Below are 25,191 nucleotides of genomic sequence, written 5' to 3' on the forward strand. Positions count from 1 at the left end.
ATCTGATTAGAGCCTTTTTCTGCTGTTTCTTCTCCATCTGGTTAGATCTTTATGTCGATATCTCCCATCTTGTCACGATGATCATCGCAACCCTGAAAATAACAAGGACACATATATTGTATGCATACATGTATCTCCCCCTGAATACAGATATGTACCCCACCATTAAAAATATAAAGTCATAAGCTGTAGTGATGAGCGAGTATAGTCGTTGCTCGGTTTTAAATCATGCAGCTGCATTGACACACTAAATCTCCCAGCACTCACAAATACTCAGAGACCACCCGAGCATGCTCGGGAAAACCCAAGCAACGAGTATACTCGCTCATCACTAATAAGCTGCACTGTGATCCCCATTAACTGTATTCTCTGCCACCCTGTAAATATAAATTATTCAGTCTGTGACTTTCCCAAATTAACTGTAAGGCTATGTGCACATGGAAAATGTGCAAGTTTTTAGGCTATGTGCCCACGTTGCATTTTCTATGCGTTTGCGCAGCGGAAATGCGATCCTATGGGATTCTGCAGTTGCTGTGCTCATGCTGCGGATTTTCCCGCTGTGGAATCGCATAGCGGTAAAATCCGCAGCATGTTCATTATTACCCTCTCCCCCACCACCTCTATCATTGCCCTCTCTCCCACCACCTCCATCATTGCCCTCTCCCCCACCACCTCCATCATTGCCCTCTCCACCATTGCCCTCTTTCCCGCCACCCCTATCATTTCCCTCTCCCTCACCACCTCTATTAGTGCCCTCTCCACTACCACCTCCATCATTGCCCTCTCCACCATCTCCATCATTGCCCTCTCCCCCACCACCTCCATCATTGCCCTCTCCCCCACCTCCCCCATCATTGCCCTTTCCACCACCACCTCCATAATTGACATCTCCATCATCTCCATCATTGCCCTCTCCACCTCCCCAAATGTATTATTAAAAAAAAAACACCGCTCACCTCTCCGCATGTTCCCCCACAGCATCATTATCGTTGCGGGCAGTTATCTCTCTGACACATGCACTCTCTGAATGCTGATGTCATCCAGCTAAGCAGCTGTATCAGACAGGAAGAGCCGGGCAGGAAGCAGAGGACAGATGTCCGTGTCCTTTCCACCTGTAGGCTATGGGCCCCCTTGGGGCTGGAGAAACAGGCCAGATTGCCCTCAATATTAGCCGCCCTGCAGGGGCTCCCCTGCACCTTTGGGCCCCGGTGCAACTGCATCAGCTGCACTTGAGGAATGGCCACCCCTGGGACATTGTTTGTTTCTCATTGCAGACCAAGCAGAGGGAGAAGCTCCTGCTGCAGACACTTGTCTTACAATTAGACAGTGGGTTGTAAATAGGAAAAGTAGGGGGGAGATGGCTGACTTAATTGGATCCATGTATTGGAATTATTTATGTTTTTCACTTTTTTATTAGACTATTAGCTTCCCTTTAAGTTATTAATAATACAGACTGGATTTCTTATATGCTATCATCAGAAAATAATCTGTTGTTTAGTTCAAATTTTGTTTTGTTAATTGCACTTTTATAATAATTAGCAAAAGGATTTATCACAGTGATTAAAATGAACCAGTAGGAAAAATCTTCTATTGTTGCCGAGTACCGGCTGGCAGTTCTCGGCAGGCGCACTGCGCATGTGCCCGCCATTTTCTTACAGGAAGATGAAGCCGGGGGACGGAGCCAGAGGGGGCCTCGGGGGACCCCATTTCTCTCTCTTCTGGTATGCCAGATCATATCAGAGGAGAGAGAAATGGTAATCTGACTTTTGTGAACACTGTTAGTTGGTGAATAATGAAGATCACGTTACCGGGGAAGATAAAAACCGTATCAGTGGTCGTTAAAGGGCTAAAAAATATATAGAAATAATGCAATCTTCACACTGGCCACTGGGGCTTTTCAGACTTTAACTTCCTGCTGCTTCAGGAAACAACACCTGTATATTAGCCACAATGGTCAGACCAGGACCCTTTCTTTTGTATTCATGTGTCTAATGGGCGTGTGCAAAGGTCATTCCTCAGTCAATCTATATTGTCTTTACCAACATCTATTTTACAGCCTCGTGAGAAAGGCAAAAACCTCTTTCAGGCCAGAAGTGACATAGAATCTGCCCTGAACTTTCTAGGGAGCCGCTCTGTGAGTATTCCGCTTATTTCTCAGTGCAATTAAGAAATGTAAGAAATACTTTCTAAACTACGTTATTATTTTCTAGATCAAGCTCATAAATATTCACGTGGAAGATATCATTAGCGGGAAACCGTCTATTGTGCTTGGCCTAATTTGGCAAATCATTTTACATTTTCATGTAAGTATCTGTGTATTGTTTGCAAAGATTTAGTTTGAGATTAAATTTCAAATCATTTTCGTCCAAGTTTCAACAAGAACCTATAAGAATAGTAACCATAAATTTACAGAAATTACTGTTGTCTTTTAAGCAGATGTCTCAGTTTACGACAAGTTAACCCATTTAGAAAAGTCAACCGCGGCCATTAAACAACCGCTGATTGGCTAATGGTCTGTTTAGATGGGCCAACCAAAATTCTGGTTGTGCAGAGTGATCGTTAACATGATTGTTCTGTGCGCAAAGCAGTAATTATACAATAGACTGCAATACTAGAATTTTGGAGTCTGTTGTAGAAAATTAATCAAGAGATCGCAGGTTCAAGTCCCTTAAGGGGACTAATAAAGTAAGTCAAAATATATATATCTAAAAAAGTTTTAAATAAAATGTAAAAGTTTAATTTCCTCCACCTACTTTTCCCCAAACGTAAATGGCAAAATGTTCAAAAAAAATTAACATAGTTGGTATCGCAGTGTGAGTAATTGCCCGAATTTATAAAATATAGAAATATTTATCCCATAAGGGAAACAATGAAACGTAGTAAATACATTGAAACTGCAGAATTGGCATTTTTCAGTCACCACACTTTTCTCCCAAAAATGAAATAAAAATATTATCCAAAATGGTATCAATTAATCTTACATGCTGACACGCATATTACAAGCCCTCCCACAGCTCCGTCAATGGAACACACATATATATGATACTATGTCCCTGCCACTGTTCTTCTGTACATTTTATGGTAGAGTTAATGGTGGAATTAAAAATGTAGACGGAAAAAAAAAAATTATGTCTCTTACAAAAGAGGAGGAAAAGCGAAAAGGCAAAAACGCTTTTTGTATGTTCTGTTTGTTTTTTTTTAAATTTCTTTCAGTAACAGAACTACTCTTATCTACAGGCCATGCCTGTTATTGCAGCTCATCCCTACCTAAGTGATTGAGTCTGAATGGCCATACTAGAAACAGCCAACATATAAGAGTTGCACTGTTTTTTTTTTTTTTAAAAGCTGAGACTTATTGTTATTGCACCGCTATTATTGCAGCATGGATCCATTCATGGTTAGTGATTTGGGGTATTATAAAAAAAAGAAAATGGCCGTGATGAAAATTATTTCTGAGCATCCTGGAAAATTTGGGATCCATCCCATATATAAGCAGTACGTGGTGATGGAAGTGTCCTAGTTTGGATGAAAAGATTCAATAATAATTGGAAAAGTTTGAATTTGGTCAAAATTCTTCATCATAAGAGTTCTGAATTTTTGGGTCATAAAAAGGTTTTTCTGTATCACCTTAAAGCCATATTAATTCATCCTTGTCTACAAATATGTAGGATGTAACTCGCTGTAATCGGCCTCCTTAGGTTTGTCCAATTGAGCCCATGAATTTTTCATTATTATTAATTGTCCTATGTTTTATAAATGTAAACAATGTATATTCTGATAAAGCCATAAATGCATGTAACAGAGTTAATTAAAAATGTGATATATCTGGGTTTATTTTAGATCGAAGGTCTGGCAAGCATTTTGGCAAGTGCAGAGGAACAGCAACCAGTGAAATGTGAGACGAAAAATGGAGCCTCCCCAACTGCAAGCCCATCGCCTAAAAGAAGCGCAAAATCTAGGTGGCAGACTTCTGCAAAGAAAGCGCTTTTGCAGTGGGCACAGGATCGGTGCGCTCAGTAAGTGTGCAGAGATAAAAGGTCACTAGATTGTCATTGAGAATGATGGTATGGAACTAAGCAAGGTTAGATCGCCTCTGCTACAGGGCCACACAGCAGCAATATGATTTGATTCAATGTCAAAGTGATTTTATGGTCTTTTTTGTAAAATGAAGAGATGCTTCTAAAATAAACAAAGAAGACCTACTTCCCTTCTTTCACCAGAAACCACCCTCCACTCTAGCACTGCTGCTTCCACAATTTGCCAGATTGGAAGAGAATATGTCATGACCACCAGTCCCTGGACCGCTGAGGTGTCAATGATTGGCTGTATGGTCAGGTGACTGGTGGAGCTGAGCAAAAACATTTGTAGGACCCTGATCTAACATCCACGTCTTTTATGTTTGTCGGACCAGAGCTCTGCAATCTTCCTACCATCGGTGGCATTCCCAGCACCTAGTTTGATTAGTAGGCATCCACAATATCATTCAGGTGGCACACCGCAATGTCATGATGTTACCTGTCCTACTATTCAGAAGAGGTGCCAGGGATGCCACAAGTCGGAAGAGATTCGCAGAGCTCTGATTTCGGCGGCCATGGACTACTGACATGGTGGCTGGACAAGGACAAGGGTCCTGCGAGTCTTTTTGCTTAACTCTAGTAACTGGTAGTTGAGATGTAGTTGGAATGTCACCTCTTCCGGTCTGGCAGTAGTAGGGTGTCGGGGGTTGGTGGGGAGGCGAAGCGGCAGTAGTGTCAAAGGATGCATTTATAGGTTGGTCAGTATGGCGCATCTTGTTTGGTATTTTAGACACACTTCTTTTTCTTGCTTATGGGTGCAGAGATTGGGGTGATACCCACTTTCTGGTACCTAACGATACCCTAAATGCCCTCTGGGACTAAGCATTATAAATGGCACATGGTAGATGAGGGGCCCCTTTATAGGCAGAACATCTACCTTGATCAAGCTGATCTTGTAGTCTTTGTATTTCATGCATACAAGTGAATACTGTATATAGATACTGTATGTTAGCATTGGATGTATGACTGTCAAGTCCCCTCGAGGAAGCCACAAGTGCGAAATGCGCGTTGGGGTTTTTCATCCCGCGATCAGGAGCAGGTTGGTTCATCCATCATATCGATCTCTTTTCCCCTCTTTGTATTGGGATTTCTTCCCTTTGTATATGGCTGCGGTTTTTCTCTTTTATCAGGCATTGAATTTGTATATGCTGTGACATAATTATATCTTTAGCACATTTGTGTATATTGGTCAGCCTATATGTGCAGTTATAAGAGGATAAATACAATGAATAATCATTCTATTTGAGTATATGGGTATTGTGTTTTATATTATGTGCCCCCAGTGAGGTTTTTTTGTATAGTGCTGTCGCCATTGTGGCGTTTATTGGTATTACATACTGTATATTGCACTATTGGCACTTTACACATGTCTCCATTATCCTATATTAGATTTGGATCTGGTATGGTAGTTTGAACCATTAGCCCACAAATAGTATTCTGTTATTTAATTTTCAATTCGTTTTTCCGTATAATTTTGAGATGATTTGTGTTTGAGTAGTCCTGTATGAAATACGTAGTGGCTTACATATTTAACCTGCATTGTTCTTTTCCTGTACGTGGCACTAGGTTGTTGTCCACTTTCTTCTATTTTGCATCCTTATTTTACTATAAATCTGTATTTGTTGATTGAATATAACTTTTAGAGTAATCTCAATAAACTTTCTAGTATTTTATTAGCTCGAGTGTCCATTTTTCTTTTGGGTTTCTGTGATTACGGTATGGCGGAGCTTACGTAATAATTTGCCCCATTTTTTGGTCTACTGTCAAGTACATAATGAATAATTTTATTTTTTGCAGGGTGGGATCCATTAATATAACAGATTTTAAGTCCAGCTGGAAAAACGGCATGGCTTTTTTGACAATTATTCAATCCTTAAGACCGGACCTCATCGATATGGACAAGTTACAGGAAAAGTCCAATGAGGAAAAATTGCAAGAGGCGTTCACAATAGCAGAAAATGAGCTAAAAATCCCCAAACTGATAGAACCGGAAGGTACAGATATCTTTTTTATGAAACAGTGTATCATACAGCACTTGTTCCGATGAATCCTTGTAAATCCAAACCAATCAGAAATATTTATTATATCCTAAAAGCGATTGTCATCCATATTTTTCCTTTTGTTCATTAGATCTTATTGCTTTAAACCCTGATGAAAAGTCAATTATGACGTACGTGGCACAATTTTTACAGTATTCCAAAAACATGGAGGAGCCTACAAAAGATTTGTCGGTATGAGATTTAATTCCAGGAAAATGTTTCCTTTATTTTTTATATTTTTTTTGCAGTGCTGTAAGGGCTCACTTCAGTATTTACTAGACACAGTATGATGCCCCTGACACACAGTATGATATTGCCATAGTCCCCCCACAAAGAATAATGCCGCCACGGTACATTCCACCACGCACAGTATGATGCCCCCACATCCCTCAACACACAGTATGATGCCCCCATGCAGTATTATGCCCTCATAGCTTCTGCCGCTCATAGTATGACAGCTCCAGCATACGTTATGATTTCCCTGCAGTAGAATCCCGCACACACAGTATGATGTCCTCCATCAGGTAAGGTGGTGCCTTAGCACATTCGCCACACACAGTATGGTGCCCCTACACTTCTTAACACACAGCTTAACTGAAAAAAAAAATTTATTTGGTGCATTTTAGGACAGTCTGGGCCTCAGAAAAGCTAAATTCTGATTTCTTAGAAAATCGATCTAAAACTTGGAGACGTTACCCACTCATCGAAGACATTGCTTCCTTTAAAGTTTGTGCATTGCTATAAATGTTGCACATTTTTTTTTATGCAACTTTAGCATATTCCTTGATTTGTGACTTAAAGCATAGTTTATGCAAAAACCGAATTTAGATTGATTAATAAATATAGGCCTATGACTTTGATGTAACAAATTTCAATTAGTTGGGACCGATATTTTTAATCATTAGATTTTAGGCCACTTTTAATACTCTCTGAAAAATATTCCTTTCTGATAGGACCTAAGAGGTCAAGTCATACACATGTCTCCCAGTGAAGATTTGCTTTTATATATTTATTTTATTCTTAACATCTTCATGTAGTTAGTTTTTGCCAGGACTAAAACTTAGGACCTGTGCTATGGAAGGCAGAAACATTGAGGCCGGGGTCACACTAGAGAGGAGTACGGACGAGCGAGAGGCGCAAAAAAGACGCATTACACACGGACCAATGTTTCTCTATGGGGCAGCTCCTATCTGCTGTATATGTCTCGGCCGTATTTTACGGGCTGAGAAAATCGCAGCATGCTGCGTTTGTCACCGTATTGCGCAAAAAATCCGCCAATGAAAGTCTATGGGCGTGAGAAAAATACGGATTACACACGGATCATGCATGTGAGAGAAATACGCAGCGGTGTTCTATAGAAAAGCCGATAATTCAGCGCTGTGTACAGTAAAATCACACTGACAGGTTAGAATAGAATAGATAAAATAAATGTGTACACATAGAATAGGTATATATATACAGTACATATATATATACACACAGTGTATATATATTTAGGTGTATATATATGTCATTGACACAACGCACACATATATATATTTATATTTCATGCAGCGCTAGATAGCTTAAAAGCCGGTAATTCAATTGCTGGCATTTGCTATCTCCTTCTCAAACCCGACAGGATATGAGACCTGGTTTACATACAGTAAACCATCTCATATCAATTATATTTTTACGTATTCTTCACTAATAATGTTAGAAGTGTCTGTATGTATTTGGGAGCTCTAGGTGTTAAAAATAAAGGGTTAAATCACGGAAAAAACTGGTGTGGGCTCCCGTGCAATTTTCTCCGCCAGAGTGGGAAAGCCAGTGACTGAGGGCAGATATTAATAGCCTAGAGAGAGACCATGGTTATTGCCCCCCCCCCCCCCCCCCCCCGGCTAAAAACATCTGCCCCCCCCCCGGCTAAAAACATCTGCCCCCATCCACCCCAGAAAAGGCGCACCTGTGAGATGCGCCTATTTTGGCACCTAGCCACCCTCTTCCCACTCCTGAGTAGCGGTGGGATATGGGGTAATAAGGGGTTTATGTCACCTTGCTAATGTAAAGTGACATTAACCCCTTCATGACCTTGGGATTTTCCGTTTTTCCGTGTTCGCTTTTCGTTCCCTTCCTTCCCAGAGCCATAACTTTTTTATTTTTCCATCAATATGGCCATGTGAGGGCTTATTTTTTGCGAAACGAGTTGTACTTTTGAAACGACATCATTGGTTTTACCATGTCGTGTACTAGAAAACGGGAAAAAAATTCCAAGTTCGGTGAAATTGCAAAAAAAGTGCAATCCCACACTTGTTTTTTGTTTGGCTTTTTTACTAGGTTCACTAAATGCTAAAACTGACCTGACAATAGGTCATTACGAGTTCATAGACACCAAACATGTCTAGGTTCTTTTTTAGCTAAGTGGTGAAAACAAATCCCAAACTTTGCTAAAAAAAAATAAATAAATAAAAATTGCGCCATTTTCCGATACTCGTAGCGTCTCCATTTTTTGTGATCTGGGGTCAGTTGAGGGCTTATTTTTTGCAGTCCAAGCTGACATTTTTATTGATACCACTTTTGTGCAGATACGTTCTTTTGATCGCCCGTTATTGCATTTTAATGCAATGTTGCGGCGATCAAAAAAGCGTAATTCTGGCGTTTCTAATTTTTTTCTCGCTACGCCGTTTAGCTTTTTTTTCTTGATAGATTGGGCGATTCTGAGCGCGGCAATACTTAATATGTGTAGGTTTGATTTTTTTTTTTTTATTGTTTTATTTTGAATGGGGCGAAAGGGAGGTGATTTAACCCCTTTCTGACATGGGACGTACTATCCCGTCGAGGTAGGGTGGGCCCCCATGACCACGGACGGGATAGTACGTCCAGCGCGATCGGCGGCGCTCACGGGGGGAGCGCCGCCGATCGCGGCCGGGTGTCAGCTGTTTATCGCAGCTGACATCCGGCACTATGTGCCAGGAGCGGTCACGGACCGCCCCCGGCACATTAACCCCTGGCACACCGCGATCAAAGATGATCGCGATGTGCCGGCGGTATAGGGAAGCTTCCCGCAGGGAGGGGGCTCCCTGCGGGCTTCCCTGAGCCCCCCGCAGCAACGCGATGTGATCGCGTTGCTGCGATGGTCTCACCTCCCTCCCTGCTTCCTCCAGCCCCGGATCCAAGATAGCCGCGGATCCGCGTCCTGCAAGGAGGGAGGTGGCTTCACAGAGCATGCTTAGAGCAGGCACTGTGAAGGCTGCAGCGCTGCATGTCAGATCAGTGATCTGACAGAGTGCTGTGCACACTGTCAGATCACTGATCTGTGATGTCCCCCCCTGGGACAATGTAAAAAAGTAAAAAAAAATTTTTCAAAATGTGTAAAAAAAAAATATTCCTAAATAATGAAAAAAAAAAAAAAATATTATTCCCCTAAATACATTTCTTTATCTAAATAAAAAAAAACAAACAATAAAAGTACACATATTTAGTATCGCCGCGTCCGTAACGGCCCAACCTATAAAACTGGCCCACTAGTTAACCCCTTCAGTAAACACCGTAAGACAAAAAAAAAAAAAACGAGGCAAAAAACAACGCTTTATTATCATACCGCCGAACAAAAAGTGGAATAACACGCGATCAAAAAGACAGATATAAATAACCATGATACCGCTGAAAGCGTCATCTTGTCCCGCAAAAAACGAGCCGCCATACAGCATCATCAGCAAAAAAAAAAAAAGTTATAGTCCTGAGAATAAAGCGATGCAAAAATAATTATTTTTTCTATAAAATAGTTTTTATCGTATAAAAGCGCCAAAACATAAAAAAAGATATAAATGAGGTGTCGCTGTAATCGTACTGACCCGAAGAATAAAACTGCTTTATCAATTTTACCAAATGCGGAACGGTATAAACGCCTCCCCCAAAAGAAATTCATGAATAGCTGGTTTTTGGTCATTCTGCCTCGCAAAAATCGGAATAAAAAGCGATCAAAAAATGTAACGTGCCCGAAAATGTTACCAATAAAAACGTCAACTCGTCCCGCAAAAAACAAGATCTCAAATGACTCTGTGAACCAAAATATGGAAAAATTATAGCTCTCAAAATGTGGTAATGCAAAAAATATTTTTTGCAATAAAAAGCGTCTTTCAGTGTGTGACGGCTGCCAATCATAAAAATCCGCTAAAAAACCTGCTATAAAAGTAAATCAAACCCCCCTTCATCACCCCCTTAGTTAGTGAAAAATTAAAAAAATGTATTTATTTCCATTTTTCCATTAGGGCTAGGGTTAGGGCTAGGGTTAGGGCTAGGGTTAGGGTTTGGGCTAGGGCTAGGGTTAGAGCTAGGGTTAGGGCTAGGGTTAGGGCTAGGGTTAGGGCTAGGGTTAGGGTTAGGGCTAGGGTTAGGGCTACAGTTTGGGTTGGGGCTAAAGTTAGGGTTGGGGCTAGGGTTAAGGCTACAGTTAGGGTTGGGGCTAAAGTTACGGTTAGGGTTTAGATTACATTTACTGTTGGGAATAGGGTTGGGATTAGGGTTAGGTGTGTGTCAGGGTTAGAGGTGTGGTTAGGGTTACTGTTGGGATTAGGGTTAGGGGTGTGTTTGGATTAGGGTTTCAGTTATAATTGGGGGGTTTCCACTGTTTAGGCACATCAGGGGCTCTCCAAATGCAACATGGCGTCCGATCTCAATTCCAGCCAATTCTGCGTTGAAAAAGTAAAACAGTGCTCCTTCCCTTCCGAGCTCTCCCGTGTGCCCAAACAGGGGTTTACCCCAACATATGGGGTATCAGCGTACTCAGGACAAATAGGACAACAACTTTTGGGGTCCAATTTCTCCTGTTACCCTTGGGAAAATACAAAACTGGGGGCTAAAAAATAATTTTTGTGGGAAAAAAAAAGATTTTTTATTTTCACGGCTCTGCGTTATAAACTGTAGTGAAACACTTGGGGGTTCAAAGTTCTCACAACACATCTAGATAAGTAATATAATAAATACACCGGCGCTCCAAATGATAGTGGGTGTAGGAGTGGGGGAAGCTGCTGGTGCCTAGACGGCTACTGCGCCAAGCCTGTCATATATATGCAAAAGAGTAAAACTAGAAGTTAGGCCACCGCGCTACCTTTCTCCTAAATAATAAATATAGTGAACTAAAAAATACCCACAAAAGGATTAAAATAAAGCACTTACTTAGTGGTTGAAGTGCCAGAACTTGGACTGCTGAGACTTGGTGGAGCGCTGAGGAGGTGAAGGCAGCCGCTCCTCCGTGAGTCCGAGGTGAGGAGGTCCGGACGGCAGCGTGAAGCGACAGGCTCGAGGGGAGCGTCCTCCCTATTGGCGCCTGGCTGCCACGCGCACGCCAGGAATGTAGACAAGCGGCGTCCTGGCCAGGGGCGCCGCTACACTGCGACGGGGAATAGGGGGGCGTGGTCTGGGTGACGTCACCCGGAGCTACAAGAAAATGGAGCAGAAGACGGGTGCCGAACAGGGCCTCTATTGCCTACGCGTTTCGAAGGTCACCGGACCTTCTTCGTCAGGGCTAGAGGTCCCTGGCTGTCTGCTGCTCTATATAGGATATAAAGGCGCCGCCCACTATTCAAAGGAAAATCTAAATGCATATGTGTGCGTGAGAGTGTCGCTAGGCTACAGGGAGAGGCTGTAAACTTATAAGCCCATGGACCTAATGGGATACCTTAGAATAATAGGTGGTTTATGCTGCTATGTACTAATCTTAAAAATTTTATTTAATAAATACATTAAAAAACCTATATTTGAAAGAGACAATTACTATAGAAATATATAAAAGAAGGAGGGGGGAATTTTTATATATAATTTATTAAAAAAGGGGGGAAGGAAAGGAAAAGAATACTGATAAAAAGTCATACATAAATAAATAACTATTTGAAAGCATAAAGCTCCAATTCATGATTGAGACCCTTAGGGGCCAGGCTGTCCAGCATAAAAATCCACCTTGATTCGGTGCGTGACATTAATTTTATGTAGTCGCCTCCCCTCCAGTTTTTTTTAACTACTTGGATGCCGCAGAATATTAATCCCTTAGTGGACCTACCGTGGTATTCCCTGAAATGCCTGGAAAGGGGGTGGCCAATAAAGCCTTTTTCTATATTATTAAAATGTTCTTTCAAACGGTCCCTCAGTTTACGTTTAGTGCGACCCACGTAAATTTTACCGCAGGGGCATTTGATCAAGTAGATGACTCCTGACGACCAGCATGAAATTTGGTCTTTAATAGTAAATTTCTGAGTGGCGTTAGAATTAAAATTTTTTAGCTGTTTTATTTTTTTTAAATTTGTACGCACACAGCAGGAACAAGTGCCACAAGGTACAAAGCCTGGATTCTTTGAGGATATACTCTTGGCAGGGCCCTTGTTGGTAGCTGGAGCTATAATGTTACCTATTGTTTGTGATTTTTTTAAAAACAAATTTGGGGCGTTTTGGTAGCAGTTCCCCTATCACTTTGTCCGACTGGAGGATTGACCAGTGTTTATAAATAATTTTAGTAAACTGTTTGTATCCATGATGGAACTGCGTAATAATAGGTAACTGATGAATTTGTTTAGGGATATCAGTTGGGATAGATTTATCCCTCGTTGTTCTCTGTACTAGGGTATCCCTCGATGTTTCATAGACCTCCTGATTAGCCACATCCAGCAGGTCTTTGGGGTATCCTTTTTCCAGAAATTTCTTGGTAAGTTGTTCTGCTTCTATTATATAATCTTGTTTTTTAGTGCAATTACGTCTTACCCGGGTAAATTGACTTTTGGGGATATTAGTCAACCAAATCGGTAGATGACAACTATTAATGTCAATAAATCCATTAGAGTCTACTGGTTTATGGTGGCATTTAGTTAATATCCGGTTATTTTCAATAAAGATGTTTAGGTCTAAAAAATTGATTTCGGATTTGCTGGTAGTGGCCGTAAATTCCAGCCCAAAGTCATTAGAGTTGAGGTTGGCAATAAATACTTCTAATTCTCTTTGGGGGCCGTTCCAGATGAATAGTATATCATCGATAAAACGCCCCCACATGATCAAACCAGTATTGGGGCTTTTTGTGAGCGAAATATGTAGCTCCTCCCACTTGGCTACATAGATGTTTGCGTAGCTGGGAGCGAAACAAGTGCCCATAGCCGTGCCCCGTGTTTGGAGGTAAAATTGGCCATCATGGGTAAAATAATTATGTTCCAAAATAAATAAAATATATTAACTAAATGCCACCATAAACCAGTAGACTCTAATGGATTTATTGACATTAATAGTTGTCATCTACCGATTTGGTTGACTAATATCCCCAAAAGTCAATTTACCCGGGTAAGACGTAATTGCACTAAAAAACAAGATTATATAATAGAAGCAGAACAACTTACCAAGAAATTTCTGGAAAAAGGATACCCCAAAGACCTGCTGGATGTGGCTAATCAGGAGGTCTATGAAACATTGAGGGATACCCTAGTACAGAGAACAACGAGGGATAAATCTATTCCAACTGATATCCCTAAACAAATTCATCAGTTACCTATTATTACGCAGTTCCATCATGGATACAAACAGTTTACTAAAATTATTTATAAACACTGGTCAATCCTCCAGTCGGACAAAGTGATAGGGGAACTGCTACCAAAACGCCCCAAATTTGTTTTTAAAAAATCACAAACAATAGGTAACATTATAGCTCCAACTACCAACAAGGGCCCTGCCAAGAGTATATCCTCAAAGAATCCAGGCTTTGTACCTTGTGGCACTTGTTCCTGCTGTGTGCGTACAAATTTTAAAAAAATAAAACAGCTAAAATTTTTTAATTCTAACGCCACTCAGGAATTTACTATTAAAGACCAAATTTCATGCTGGTCGTCAGGAGTCATCTACTTGATCAAATGCCCCTGCGGTAAAATTTACGTGGGTCGCACTAAACGTAAACTGAGGGACCGTTTGAAAGAACATTTTAATAATATAGAAAAAGGCTTTATTGGCCACCCCCTTTCCAGGCATTTCAGGGAATACCACGGTAGGTCCACTAAGGGATTAATATTCTGCGGCATCCAAGTAGTTAAAAAAAACTGGAGGGGAGGCGACTACATAAAATTAATGTCACGCACCGAATCAAGGTGGATTTTTATGCTGGACAGCCTGGCCCCTAAGGGTCTCAATCATGAATTGGAGCTTTATTCTTTCAAATAGTTATTTATTTATGTATGACTTTTTATCAGTATTCTTTTCCTTTCCTTCCCCCCTTTTTTAATAAATTATATATAAAAATTCCCCCCTCCTTCTTTTATATATTTCTATAGTAATTGTCTCTTTCAAATATAGGTTTTTTAATGTATTTATTAAATAAAATTTTTAAGATTAGTACATAGCAGCATAAACCACCTATTATTCTAAGGTATCCCATTAGGTCCATGGGCTTATAAGTTTACAGCCTCTCCCTGTAGCCTAGCGACACTCTCACGCACACATATGCATTTAGTTTTTCCTTTGAATAGTGGGCGGCGCCTTTATATCCTATATAGAGCAGCAGACAGCCAGGGACCTCTAGCCCTGACGAAGAAGGTCCGGTGACCTTCGAAACGCGTAGGCAATAGAGGCCCTGTTCGGCACCCGTCTTCTGCTCCATTTTCTTGTAGCTCCGGGTGACGTCACCCAGACCACGCCCCCCTATTCCCCGTCGCAGTGTAGCGGCGCCCCTGCCCAGGACGCCGCTTGTCTACATTCCCGGCGTGCGCGTGGCAGCCAGGCGCCAATAGGGAGGACGCTCCCCTCGGGCCTGTCGCTTCACGCTGCCGTCCGGACCTCCTCACCTCGGACTCACGGAGGAGCGGCTGCCTTCACCTCCTCAGCGCTCCACCAAGTCTCCGCAGTCCAAGTTCTGGCACTTCAACCACTAAGTAAGTGCTTTATTTTAATCGTTTTGTGGGTATTTTTTAGTTCACTATATTTATTATTTAGGAGAAAGGTAGCGCGGTGGCCTAACTTCTAGTTTTACATCTAGATAAGTTCCATGGGGGTCTAGTTTCCAATATGGGGTCACTTGTGGGGGATTTCTACTGTTTAGGTACATTAGGGGTTCTGCAAACGCAATGTGACGCCTGCAGACCATTCCATCTAAGTCTGCATTCCAAATGGCACTCCTTCCCTTCCGAGCCCTCCCATGCGCCCAAACGGTGGTTCCCCCCAACATATGGGGTATCAGCGTACTCAGGACAAATTGGACAACAACTTTTGGGGTCAAATTTCTCCTCTTACCCTCGGGAAAATACAAAACTGGGGGCTAAAAAATAATTTTGGGGGGAAAGATTTTTTTTTTCAATTTTCACGGCTCTGCGTTACAAACTGTAGTGAAACACTTGGGGGTTCAAAGCTCTCACAACACATCTAGATGAGTTCCTTTGGGGGTCTAGTTTCCAAAATGGTGTCACTTGTGGGGGGTTTCTACTGTTTCGGTACATTAGGGGCTCTGCAAATGCAATGTGACACCTGCAGACCATTCCATCTAAGCCTGCATTCCAAATGGAGCTCCTTCCCTTCCGAGCCCTCCCATGCGCCCAAACAGTGGTTCCCCCCCACATATGGGGTATCAGCGCACTCAGAACAAATTGGACAACAAATTTTGGGGTCCAATTTCTCCTGTTACCCTCGGGAAAATACAAAACTGGGGGCTAAAAAATAATTTTTGTGGGAAAAAATTTTTGTTTTATTTTTACGGCTCTCCATTATAAACTTCTGTGAAGCCCTTGGTGGGTCAAAGTGCTCACCACACATCTAGATAAGTTCCTTAAGGGGTCTACTTTCCAAAATGGTGTCACTTGTGGGGGGTTTCAATGTTTAGGCACATCAGGGGCTCTCCAAACGCAACATTGCGTCCCATCTCAATTCCTGTCAATTTTGCATTGAAAAGTCAAACGGCTCTCCTTCCCTTCCGGGCTCTCCCATCCGCCCAAACAGTGGTTTACCCCCACATATGGGGTATCAGCGTACTCAGGACAAATTGTATAACAACTTTTGGGGTCCAATTTCTTCTCTTACCCTTGGGAAAATAAAAAATTGGGGGCAGAAAGTTTAATTTTTGTGAAAAAATATGATTTTTTATTTTTACGGTTCTGCATTATAAACTTCTGTGAAGCACTTGGTGGGTCAAAGTGCTCACCACACATCTAGATAAGTTCCTTAAGGGGTCTACTTTCCAAAATGGTGTCACTTGTGGGGGGTTTCAATGTTTAGGCACATCAGGGGCTCTCCAAACGAAACATGGCGTCCCATCTCAATTCCAGTCAATTTTGCATTGAAAAGTCAAATGGCGCTCCTTCGCTTCCGAGCTCTGCCATGCGCCCAAACAGTGGTTTACCCCCACATGTGGGGTATTGTCGTGCTCAGGACAAATTGTACAACAATGTTTGGGGTCTATTTTCTCCTGTTACCCTTGGTAAAATTAAACAAATTGGAGCTGAATTAAATTTTTTGTGAAAAAAAGTTAAATGTTCATTTTTATTTAAACATTCAAAAAATTCCTGTGAAGCACCAGAAGGGTTAATAAACTTCTTGAATATGGTTTTGAGCACCTTGAGGGGTGTAGTTTTTAGAATGGTGTCACACTTGGGTATTTTCTATCATATAGACCCCTCAAAATGACTTCAAATGAGATGTGGTCCCTAAAATAAAATGGTGTTGTAGAAATGTGAAATTGCTGGTCAAATTTTAACCCTTATAACTCCCTAACAAAAAAAAATTTTGGTTCCAAAATTGTGCTGATGTAAAGTAGACATGTGGGAAATGTTACTTATTAAGTATTTTGTGTGACATATCTCTGTGATTTAATTGCATAAAAATTCAAAGTTGGAAAATTGTGAAATTTTCAAAATTTTCGCCATATTTCCGTTTTTTTCACAAATAAACGCAGGTAATATCAAAGAAATTTTACCATTGTCATGAAGTACAATATGTCACGAGAAAACAATGTCAGAATCACTGGGATCCGTTGAAGCATTCCAGAGTTATAACCTCACAAAGGGACAGTGGTCAGAATTGTAAAAATTGGCCCGGTCATTAACGTGCAAACCACCCTTGGGGGTAAAGGGGTTAAACTTTTATATTTTTTTTAACATTTTTTTTTTTAACTTTTGCCATGCTTCAATAGCCTCCATGGGAGGCTAGAAGCTGGCACAACTCGATCGGCTCTGCTACATAGCAGCGATCATCAGATCGTTGCTATGTAGCTGAATTGCCGGCTTGCTATGAGCGCCGACCACAAGGTGGCGCTCACAGCAAACTGGCATCAGTAACCATAGAGGTCTCAAGGACCTCTATGGTTACTATGCAAAAGCATCGCTGACCCCCATTCATGTGATCATGTGATGGGGGTCGGCGATCCGCTCATTGCCGCTGTCAGCATTTGACAGTGGCATTTAACTAGTTAATAGCGGCGGGTGAATCGCGATTTCATCCGCCACTATTGCGGGCACATGTCAGCTGTACAAAACAGCTGACATGTCCCGGCTTTGATGCGGGTTGTAAAATTATTTAACCACTTCAGATGGATTTACATCGTGGGACATGACTGTATTGCGGACAGGTATGGGATATTGGTGTTCTTTTATTTTTCCATTTTTTCAGAAGATCGAGGGTCGTCAGTTGGATTGAGAGTACAATAAAGATATTAAAACCCCATGTGTATTTATTTCATTAAAATACTTTATTCATAATGTGTGTGTGTTTATTTAACCCTTTATTACTATTGGATTAATAATGGATAGGTGTCTTATTGACATCTCTCTATTATTAACCAGGCTTAATGTCACCTTACATTAGCAAGGTGACATTAACCCCTTATTACTCCATATGCCAATGCCACAGGGCAGTTGGAAGAGAGAAGCTAAGTGCCAGAATAACCGCATCTTACAGATGTGGCTTTTCTGGGGTGTCTGGGGGCAGATGTTTTTAGCCAGGGGGGCCAATAACCATAGTCCCTCTCTAGGCTATTAATATCTGCCCTCAGTCACTGGGTTTCCCACTCTGGCAGAGAAAATTGTGCGGGAGCCAACGCCAGTTTTTTCCGTGATTTAACCCTTTATTTTAACACCTAGAGCTTCCAATTTTTACACACACACACACACACACACACACACACACACACACACACACACACACACACACACACACACACACTTCTAACATTAGTAGTGAGGAATATGTAAAAATATAACAGATATGAAATGGTTTACTGTTTGTAAACCATGTGTCATATCCTGTCGGCTTTTCTGCTATCTAGCTCTGTATTAAATATAAATATACATATATATATATATATGTGTGTCAATGTACAGACCAAAAGTTTGGACACACCTTCTCGTTTAAGATTTTTCTGTATTTTCATGAAAATGAAAATTGTAAATTCACACTGAAGGCATCAAAACTATGAATTAACACATGTGGAATTATATACTTAACAAAAAGTGTGAAACAACTGAAAATATGACTAATATTCTAGGTTCTTCAAAGTAGTCACCTTTGCCTTTGATGACTGCTTTGCACACTCTTAGCATTCTCGTGATGAGCTTCAAGAGGTAGTCACCGGGAATGGTCTTCCAACAATCTTGAAGGAGTTCCCAGAGATGCTTAGCACTTGTTGGCCCTTTTGCCTTTATTCTGCGGTCCAGCTCACCCCAAACCATCTCGATTAGGTTCAGGTCTGCTGAGTCTGGAGGCCAGGTCATCTGGCGTAGCACCCCATCACTCTCCTTCTTGGTCAAATAGCCCTTACACAGCCTGGAGGTGTGTTTGGGGTCATTGTCCTGTTGAAAAATAAATGATGGTCCACCTAAACGCAAACGGGATGGAATAGCATGCCGCTGCAAGATGCTGTGGTAGCCATGTTGGTTCAGTATGCCTTCAATTTTGAATAAATCCCCAACTGTGTCACCAGCAAAGCACCCCCACACCATCACACCTCCTCCGTCATGCTTCACAGTGGGAATCAGGCATGTAGAGTCCATCTGTTCACCTTTTCTGCATCGCACAAAGACACGGTGGTTGGAACCAAAGATCTCAAATTTGGACTCATCAGACCAAAGCACAGATTTCCACTGGTCTAATGTCCATTCCTTGTGTTCTTTAGCCCAAACAAGTCTCTTCTGCTTCTTGCCTGTCCTTAGCAGTGGTTTCCTAGCAGCTATTTTACCATGAAGGCCTGCTGCACAAAGTCTTCTCTTAATAGTTGTTGTAGAGATGTGTCTGCTGCTAGAACTCTGTGTGGCATTGACCTGGTCTCTAATCTGAGCTGCTGTTAACCTGCGATTTCTGAGGCTGGTGACTCGGATAAACTGATCCTCAGAAGCAGAGGTGACTCTTGGTCTTCCTTTCCTGGGGCAGTCCTCATGTGAGCCAGTTTCTTTGCAGCGCTTGATGGTTTTTGCAACTGCACTTCTGGACACTTTCAAAGTTTTCCCAATTTTTCGGACTGATTGACCTACATTTCTTAAAGTAATGATGGCCACTCGTTTTTCTTTACTTAGCTGCTTTTTTCTTGCCATAATACAAATTCTAACAGTTATTCAGTAGGACTATCAGCTGTGTATCCACCAGACTTCTGCTCAACACAACTGACGGTCCCAACCCCATTTATAAGGCAAGAAATCCCACTTATTAAACCTGACAGGGCACACTTGTGAAGTGAAAACCATTTCCGGTGACTACCACTTGAAACTCATGAAGAGAATGCCAAGAGTGTGCAAAGCAGTCATCAAAGCAAAAGGTGGCTACTTTGAAGAACTTAGAATATAAGAGATATTGTCAGTTGTTTCACACTTTTTTGTTAAGTATATAATTCCACATGTGTTAATTCATAGTTTTGATGCCTTCAGTGTGAATTTCCAATTTTCATAGTCATGAAAATACAGAAAACTCTTTAAATGAAAAGGTGTCCAAACTTTTTGTTTGTACTGTATGTATGTATATATATATATATATATATATATATATATATATATATATATATATATATATATATATATATATATATATATACAGCTATATGAAAAAGTTTGGGCACCCCTATTAATCTTAAGCTTAATGTTTTATAAAATTTGTTTTTTTTTAAACAGCTATTTCTGTTTCATATATCTAATAACTGTTGGACACAGTAATGTTTCTGCCTTGAAATGAGGTTTATTGTACTAACAGAAAATGTGCAATCTGCATTCAAACAATATGGGCACCCCACCAGAAAAGTGACATTAATATTTAGTCGATACTCCTTTTGCAAAAATCACAGCCTCTAGTCGCTTCCTGTAGCTTTTAATGAGTTCCTGGATCCTGGATGAAGGTATTTTTGACCATTCCTCTTTACAAAACAATTCCAGTTCAGTTAAGTTTGATGGTCGCAGAGCATGGACAGCCCTTTTCAAATGATCCCACAGATGTTCAATGATATTCATGTCTGGGGACTGGGATAGCCATTCCAGAACAGTGTAATTGTTCCTCTACATGAATGCCTGAATAGATTTGGAGCGGTGTTTTGGATCATTGTCTTGCTGAAAGATCCATCCCCTGCGTAACTTCAACTTTGTCACTGATTCATGAACATTATTGTCAAGAATCTGCTGATACTGAGAGGAATCCATGCGTCCCTCAACTTTAACAAGATTCCCGGTGCTGGCATTGGCCATACAGCCCCAAAGCATGATGGAACCTCCACCAACTTTTACTGTGGGTAGCAAGTGTTTTTCTTGGAATGCTGTGTTTTTTGGCCGCCATGCATAATGCCTTTTTGTATGACCAAACAACTCACTCTTGGTTTCATCAGTCCACAGGACCTTCTTCCAAAAAGAAATTGGCTTCTCCAAGTGTGCTTTTGCATACCTCAGCCGACTCTGTTTGTGGCGTGCTTGCAGAAACGGCTTCTTTCGCATCACTCTCCCATACAGCTTCTCCTTGTGCAAAGTGCGTTGTATAGTTGACCGATGCACAGTGACACCATCTGCAGCAAGTTGATGTTGCAGCTCTCTGGAGGTGGTCTGAGGATTGTCCTTGACTGATCTCACCATTCTTCTCTGCCTTTCTGATGTTTTTCTTGGCCTGCCACTTCTGGCCTTAACAAGAACTGTACCTGTGTTCTTCCATTTCCTTACTATGTTCCTCACAGTGGAAATTGACAGGTTAAATCTCTGAGACAGCTTTTTGTATCCTTCCCCTGAACAACTATGTTGAATAATTTTTGTTTTCAGATCATTAGACAGTTGTTTTGAGGAGCCCATGATGCCACTCTTCAGAGGAGATTTAAACAGGAGAACAACTTGCAAGTGGCCACTTTAAGTAGCTTTTCTCATGATTGCATACACCTGGCTATGAAGTTCAAAGCTCAATGAGGTTAGAAAACCAAAAAAAGTGCTTTAGTAAGTCAGTAAAAAGTAGGTAGGAGTATTTAAAACAAGAAAATGATAACGTGCCCATACTTATGCACCTGTCAAATTTTGTTTGAATGCAGATTGCACATTTTCTGTTAGCACAATGAATCTCATTTCAAGGCAGAAACATTACTGTGTCCAACAGTTATTAGATATATGAAACTGAAATAGCTGTTGCAAAAAAAAACAATTTTTATAAAACATTAAGCTTAAGATTAATAGGGGTGCCCAAACTTTTTCATATAACTGTGTGTGTGTATATATATATATATATATATATATATATATATATATATATATATATAAATACCAAACCTCAATTATAAAAAAGAAAAGATGGAGGCAGCACACCGTTTGTGTAGTGAAAAAGAGCTTATTTAATCAGCCCAGAAAGCTATATACAGGTCCTTCTCAAAAAATTAGCATATAGTGTTAAATTTCATTATTTACCATAATGTAATGATTACAATTAAACTTTCATATATTATAGATTCATTATCCACCAACTGAAATTTGTCAGGTCTTTTATTGTTTTAATACTGATGATTTTGGCATACAACTCCTGATAACCCAAAAAACTTGTCTCAATAAATTAGCATATTTCACCCATCCAATCAAATAAAAGTGTTTTTTAATAACAAACAAAAAAACCATCAAATAATAATGTTCAGTTATGCACTCAATACTTGGTCGGGAATCCTTTGGCAGAAATGACTGCTTCAATGCGGCGTGGCATGGAGGCAATCAGCCTGTGACACTGCTGAGATGTTATGGAGGCCCAGGATGCTTCAATAGCGGCCTTAAGCTCATCCAGAGTGTTGGGTCTTGCGTCTCTCAACTTTCTCTTCACAATATCCCACAGATTCTCTATGGGGTTCAGGTCAGGAGAGTTGGCAGGCCAATTGAGCACAGTAATACCATGGTCAGTAAACCATTTACCAGTGGTTTTGGCACTGTGAGCAGGTGCCAGGTCGTGCTGAAAAATGAAATCTTCATCTCCATAAAGCATTTCAGCCGATGGAAGCATGAAGTGCTCCAAAATCTCCTGATAGCTAGCTGCATTGACCCTGCCCTTGATGAAACACAGTGGACCAACACCAGCAGCTGACATGGCACCCCACACCATCACTGACTGTGGGTACTTGACACTGGACTTCAGGCATTTTGGCATTTCCTTCTCCCCAGTCTTCCTCCAGACTCTGGCACCTTGATTTCCGAATGACATGCAAAATTTGCTTTCATCAGAAAAAAGTACTTGGGACCACTTAGCAACAGTCCAGTGCTGCTTCTCTGTAGCCCAGGTCAGGCGCCTCTGCCGCTGTTTATGGTTCAAAAGTGCCTTTACCTGGGGAATGCGGCACCTGTAGCCCATTTCCTGCACACGCCTGTGCACGGTGGCTCTGGATGTTTCCACACCAGACTCAGTCCACTGCTTCCTCAGGTTCCCCAAGGTCTGGAATCGGTCCTTCTCCACAATCTTCCTCAGGGTCCGGTCTCCTCTTCTCGTTGTACAGCGTTTTCTGCCACATTGTTTCCTTCCAACAGACTTACCATTGAGGTGCCTTGATACAGCACTCTGGGAACAGCCTATTTGTTGAGAAATTTCTTTCTGGGTCTTACCCTCTTGCTTGAGGGTGTCAATGATGGCCTTCTTGACATCTGTCAGGTCGCTAGTCTTACCCATGATGGGGGTTTTGAGTAATGAACCAGGCAGGGAGTTTATAAAAGCCTCAGGTATCTTTTGCATGTGTTTAGAGTTAATTAGTTGATTCAGAAGATTAGGGTAATAGGTCGTTTAGAGAACCTTTTCTTGATATGCTAATTTATTGAGACAGGTTTTTTGGGTTATCAGGAGTTGTATGCCAAAATCATCAGTATTAAAACAATAAAAGACCTGACAAATTTCAGTTGGTGGATAATGAATCTATAATATATGAAAGTTTAATTGTAATCATTACATTATGGTAAATAATGAAATTTAACACTATATGCTAATTTTTTGAGAAGGACCTGTATATAGAGAGAGAGAGAGACTGTATATATGTTTTCACAAATATCTGAGCCCATGGTCCATTATATGTCCATTTTGCAAGCCGGCGAGAACATTTTGTCATACGGATACCATACGGAAGTTTACATGCTCAAAATACGCAGCCATACCTTGCCAACGGATGACATATGGATTACTGTTCAGGGAACATTTCTGCATATTTTTATACGTTGTGTGTGACTCCAGCCTAAGAGTGAGCCACAGACTTCTCTGTTATTTCTTTTACCTAAAACCATCTATAAGATTCTTCTTTACAGGCATAATTTACTGGTACATATACAGATATAGATCTATACATTGGAGATTTTTATTTCCAAAAAGTTACAAACTATAATGGTGCAGAAATCAGATTTTTGGAGATGTCTGTGTGTATATGTGACATAGGGGAGCAGACACATATTAGCAGTGTCTGCCCCTGCCCAAAGAGTTTGGCCCTTCTTCTCCCTCTTACCACGTACGTATTTTAGGTAAATCTTTTCATATTTTCTTTTCCTATAGTGCTGCTCATCTTCCGTTATTATAGAAGTTAAATTGATTATTTTTTTACTGTGTAGGCTCGAGTGAATAAAACAATGGAGTGGTTGAATGAGCAGGAGCAGACACTGAAAAAGTTATTTTCTGAAATGAAAGACGAGACCTATACGAAAAAATACCAGGTAAAAGCTCTTATATTTCAGACTGATGAATTCTCGATTACGGGAATATATCTAATCCATCATTACTATTTTTCTTTCTTAGGGAATTCTGTTATTTATGAGAAAATTTAACGAACAAAAAAGAATCTTCATATCTGGATTAGCGGTGGAGACTCTTCAGGCTGAGGAGCAACTGCGTATTAAGCAATCGCTTGAAAATATCACGTCTCAGGTGAGAAAAATTGCACATAGCAAAGATGACCATGGATTAATAGGATTACCATGGCAAATCCCACTTTTTTCTTCTGCATTTTATATATTTTTCCCATGGTTTCTTTCTCTAATGTTTTCCTAGGGGATGTGTGTGACCATCACAAGAATTAAGACCTGCTCATGAATTTTTTCAGTGGTTGTAAACAATGAGGATATGTGCAAGTTTTGAAAGTTGTTCACTCATTGTTTCCTTTTTATGCCTATGCCTAGCCTTAAAGTGGTTGTCTCCTTTTAGAAAATACCAGTCCCTAGATACAGTTTGGTATAAAAAAAAAATAATACAAGTGACTGACTTACTAGTGATGTACTTTGTGCTTCAGAGCTGTTATTCATTTTGGAGTGGGCACGTAAAATTGCAGCCAGCTGTAACCATTCCTTCTGTAGACTGTGGGCAGATTTGTCTCTCCTTTGGTGCCATAGTATGAAGGCAATTCATCATCGAGGAATTTGCAGAAATTCAAACTATTTCAGGGTTTCCATTTATTTTAATGAAGCAATCACCGGAACCCCACCTATGCCCATCAAAATGGAGTGGTGACTGCATGGGAATGCCTCGAATAGCCAAGCCCTGTACTCTGCCATCTTCAGTAGTCCTATAGATGGTCAAGTACATATGAGTGGTTTGGACCACCAGTGGCCCTCACCGATCTGCAAGTTATGATCTTTACACTGGAGGGAATTACCGTATATACTCGAGTATAAGCCGACCCGAGTATAAGCCGACCCCCCTAATTT

General features: G+C 40.9%; 1 protein-coding gene across 4 annotated transcripts in view; it reads left to right on the plus strand.

Annotated features, from left to right (window-relative positions):
• The window catches only part of SYNE2 (spectrin repeat containing nuclear envelope protein 2), a 395,759-nt gene that overhangs the window by 73,979 nt on the left and 296,589 nt on the right, over positions 1-25,191 (plus strand). For all 4 annotated transcript variants that reach the window (XM_069733882.1, XM_069733900.1, XM_069733891.1 and 1 more), the window contains exons 5-11: positions 2,057-2,134; positions 2,211-2,303; positions 3,841-4,016; positions 5,874-6,070; positions 6,207-6,307; positions 24,103-24,204; positions 24,287-24,415. In XM_069733882.1, coding sequence (XP_069589983.1) covers positions 2,057-2,134; positions 2,211-2,303; positions 3,841-4,016; positions 5,874-6,070; positions 6,207-6,307; positions 24,103-24,204; positions 24,287-24,415 — 876 coding nt within the window. The remainder of the gene's footprint in view (positions 1-2,056; positions 2,135-2,210; positions 2,304-3,840; positions 4,017-5,873; positions 6,071-6,206; positions 6,308-24,102; positions 24,205-24,286; positions 24,416-25,191) is intronic.

This window comes from Ranitomeya imitator, chromosome 1 (assembly GCF_032444005.1).
Source record: "Ranitomeya imitator isolate aRanImi1 chromosome 1, aRanImi1.pri, whole genome shotgun sequence".
Lineage (NCBI taxonomy): Eukaryota > Metazoa > Chordata > Amphibia > Anura > Dendrobatidae > Ranitomeya > Ranitomeya imitator.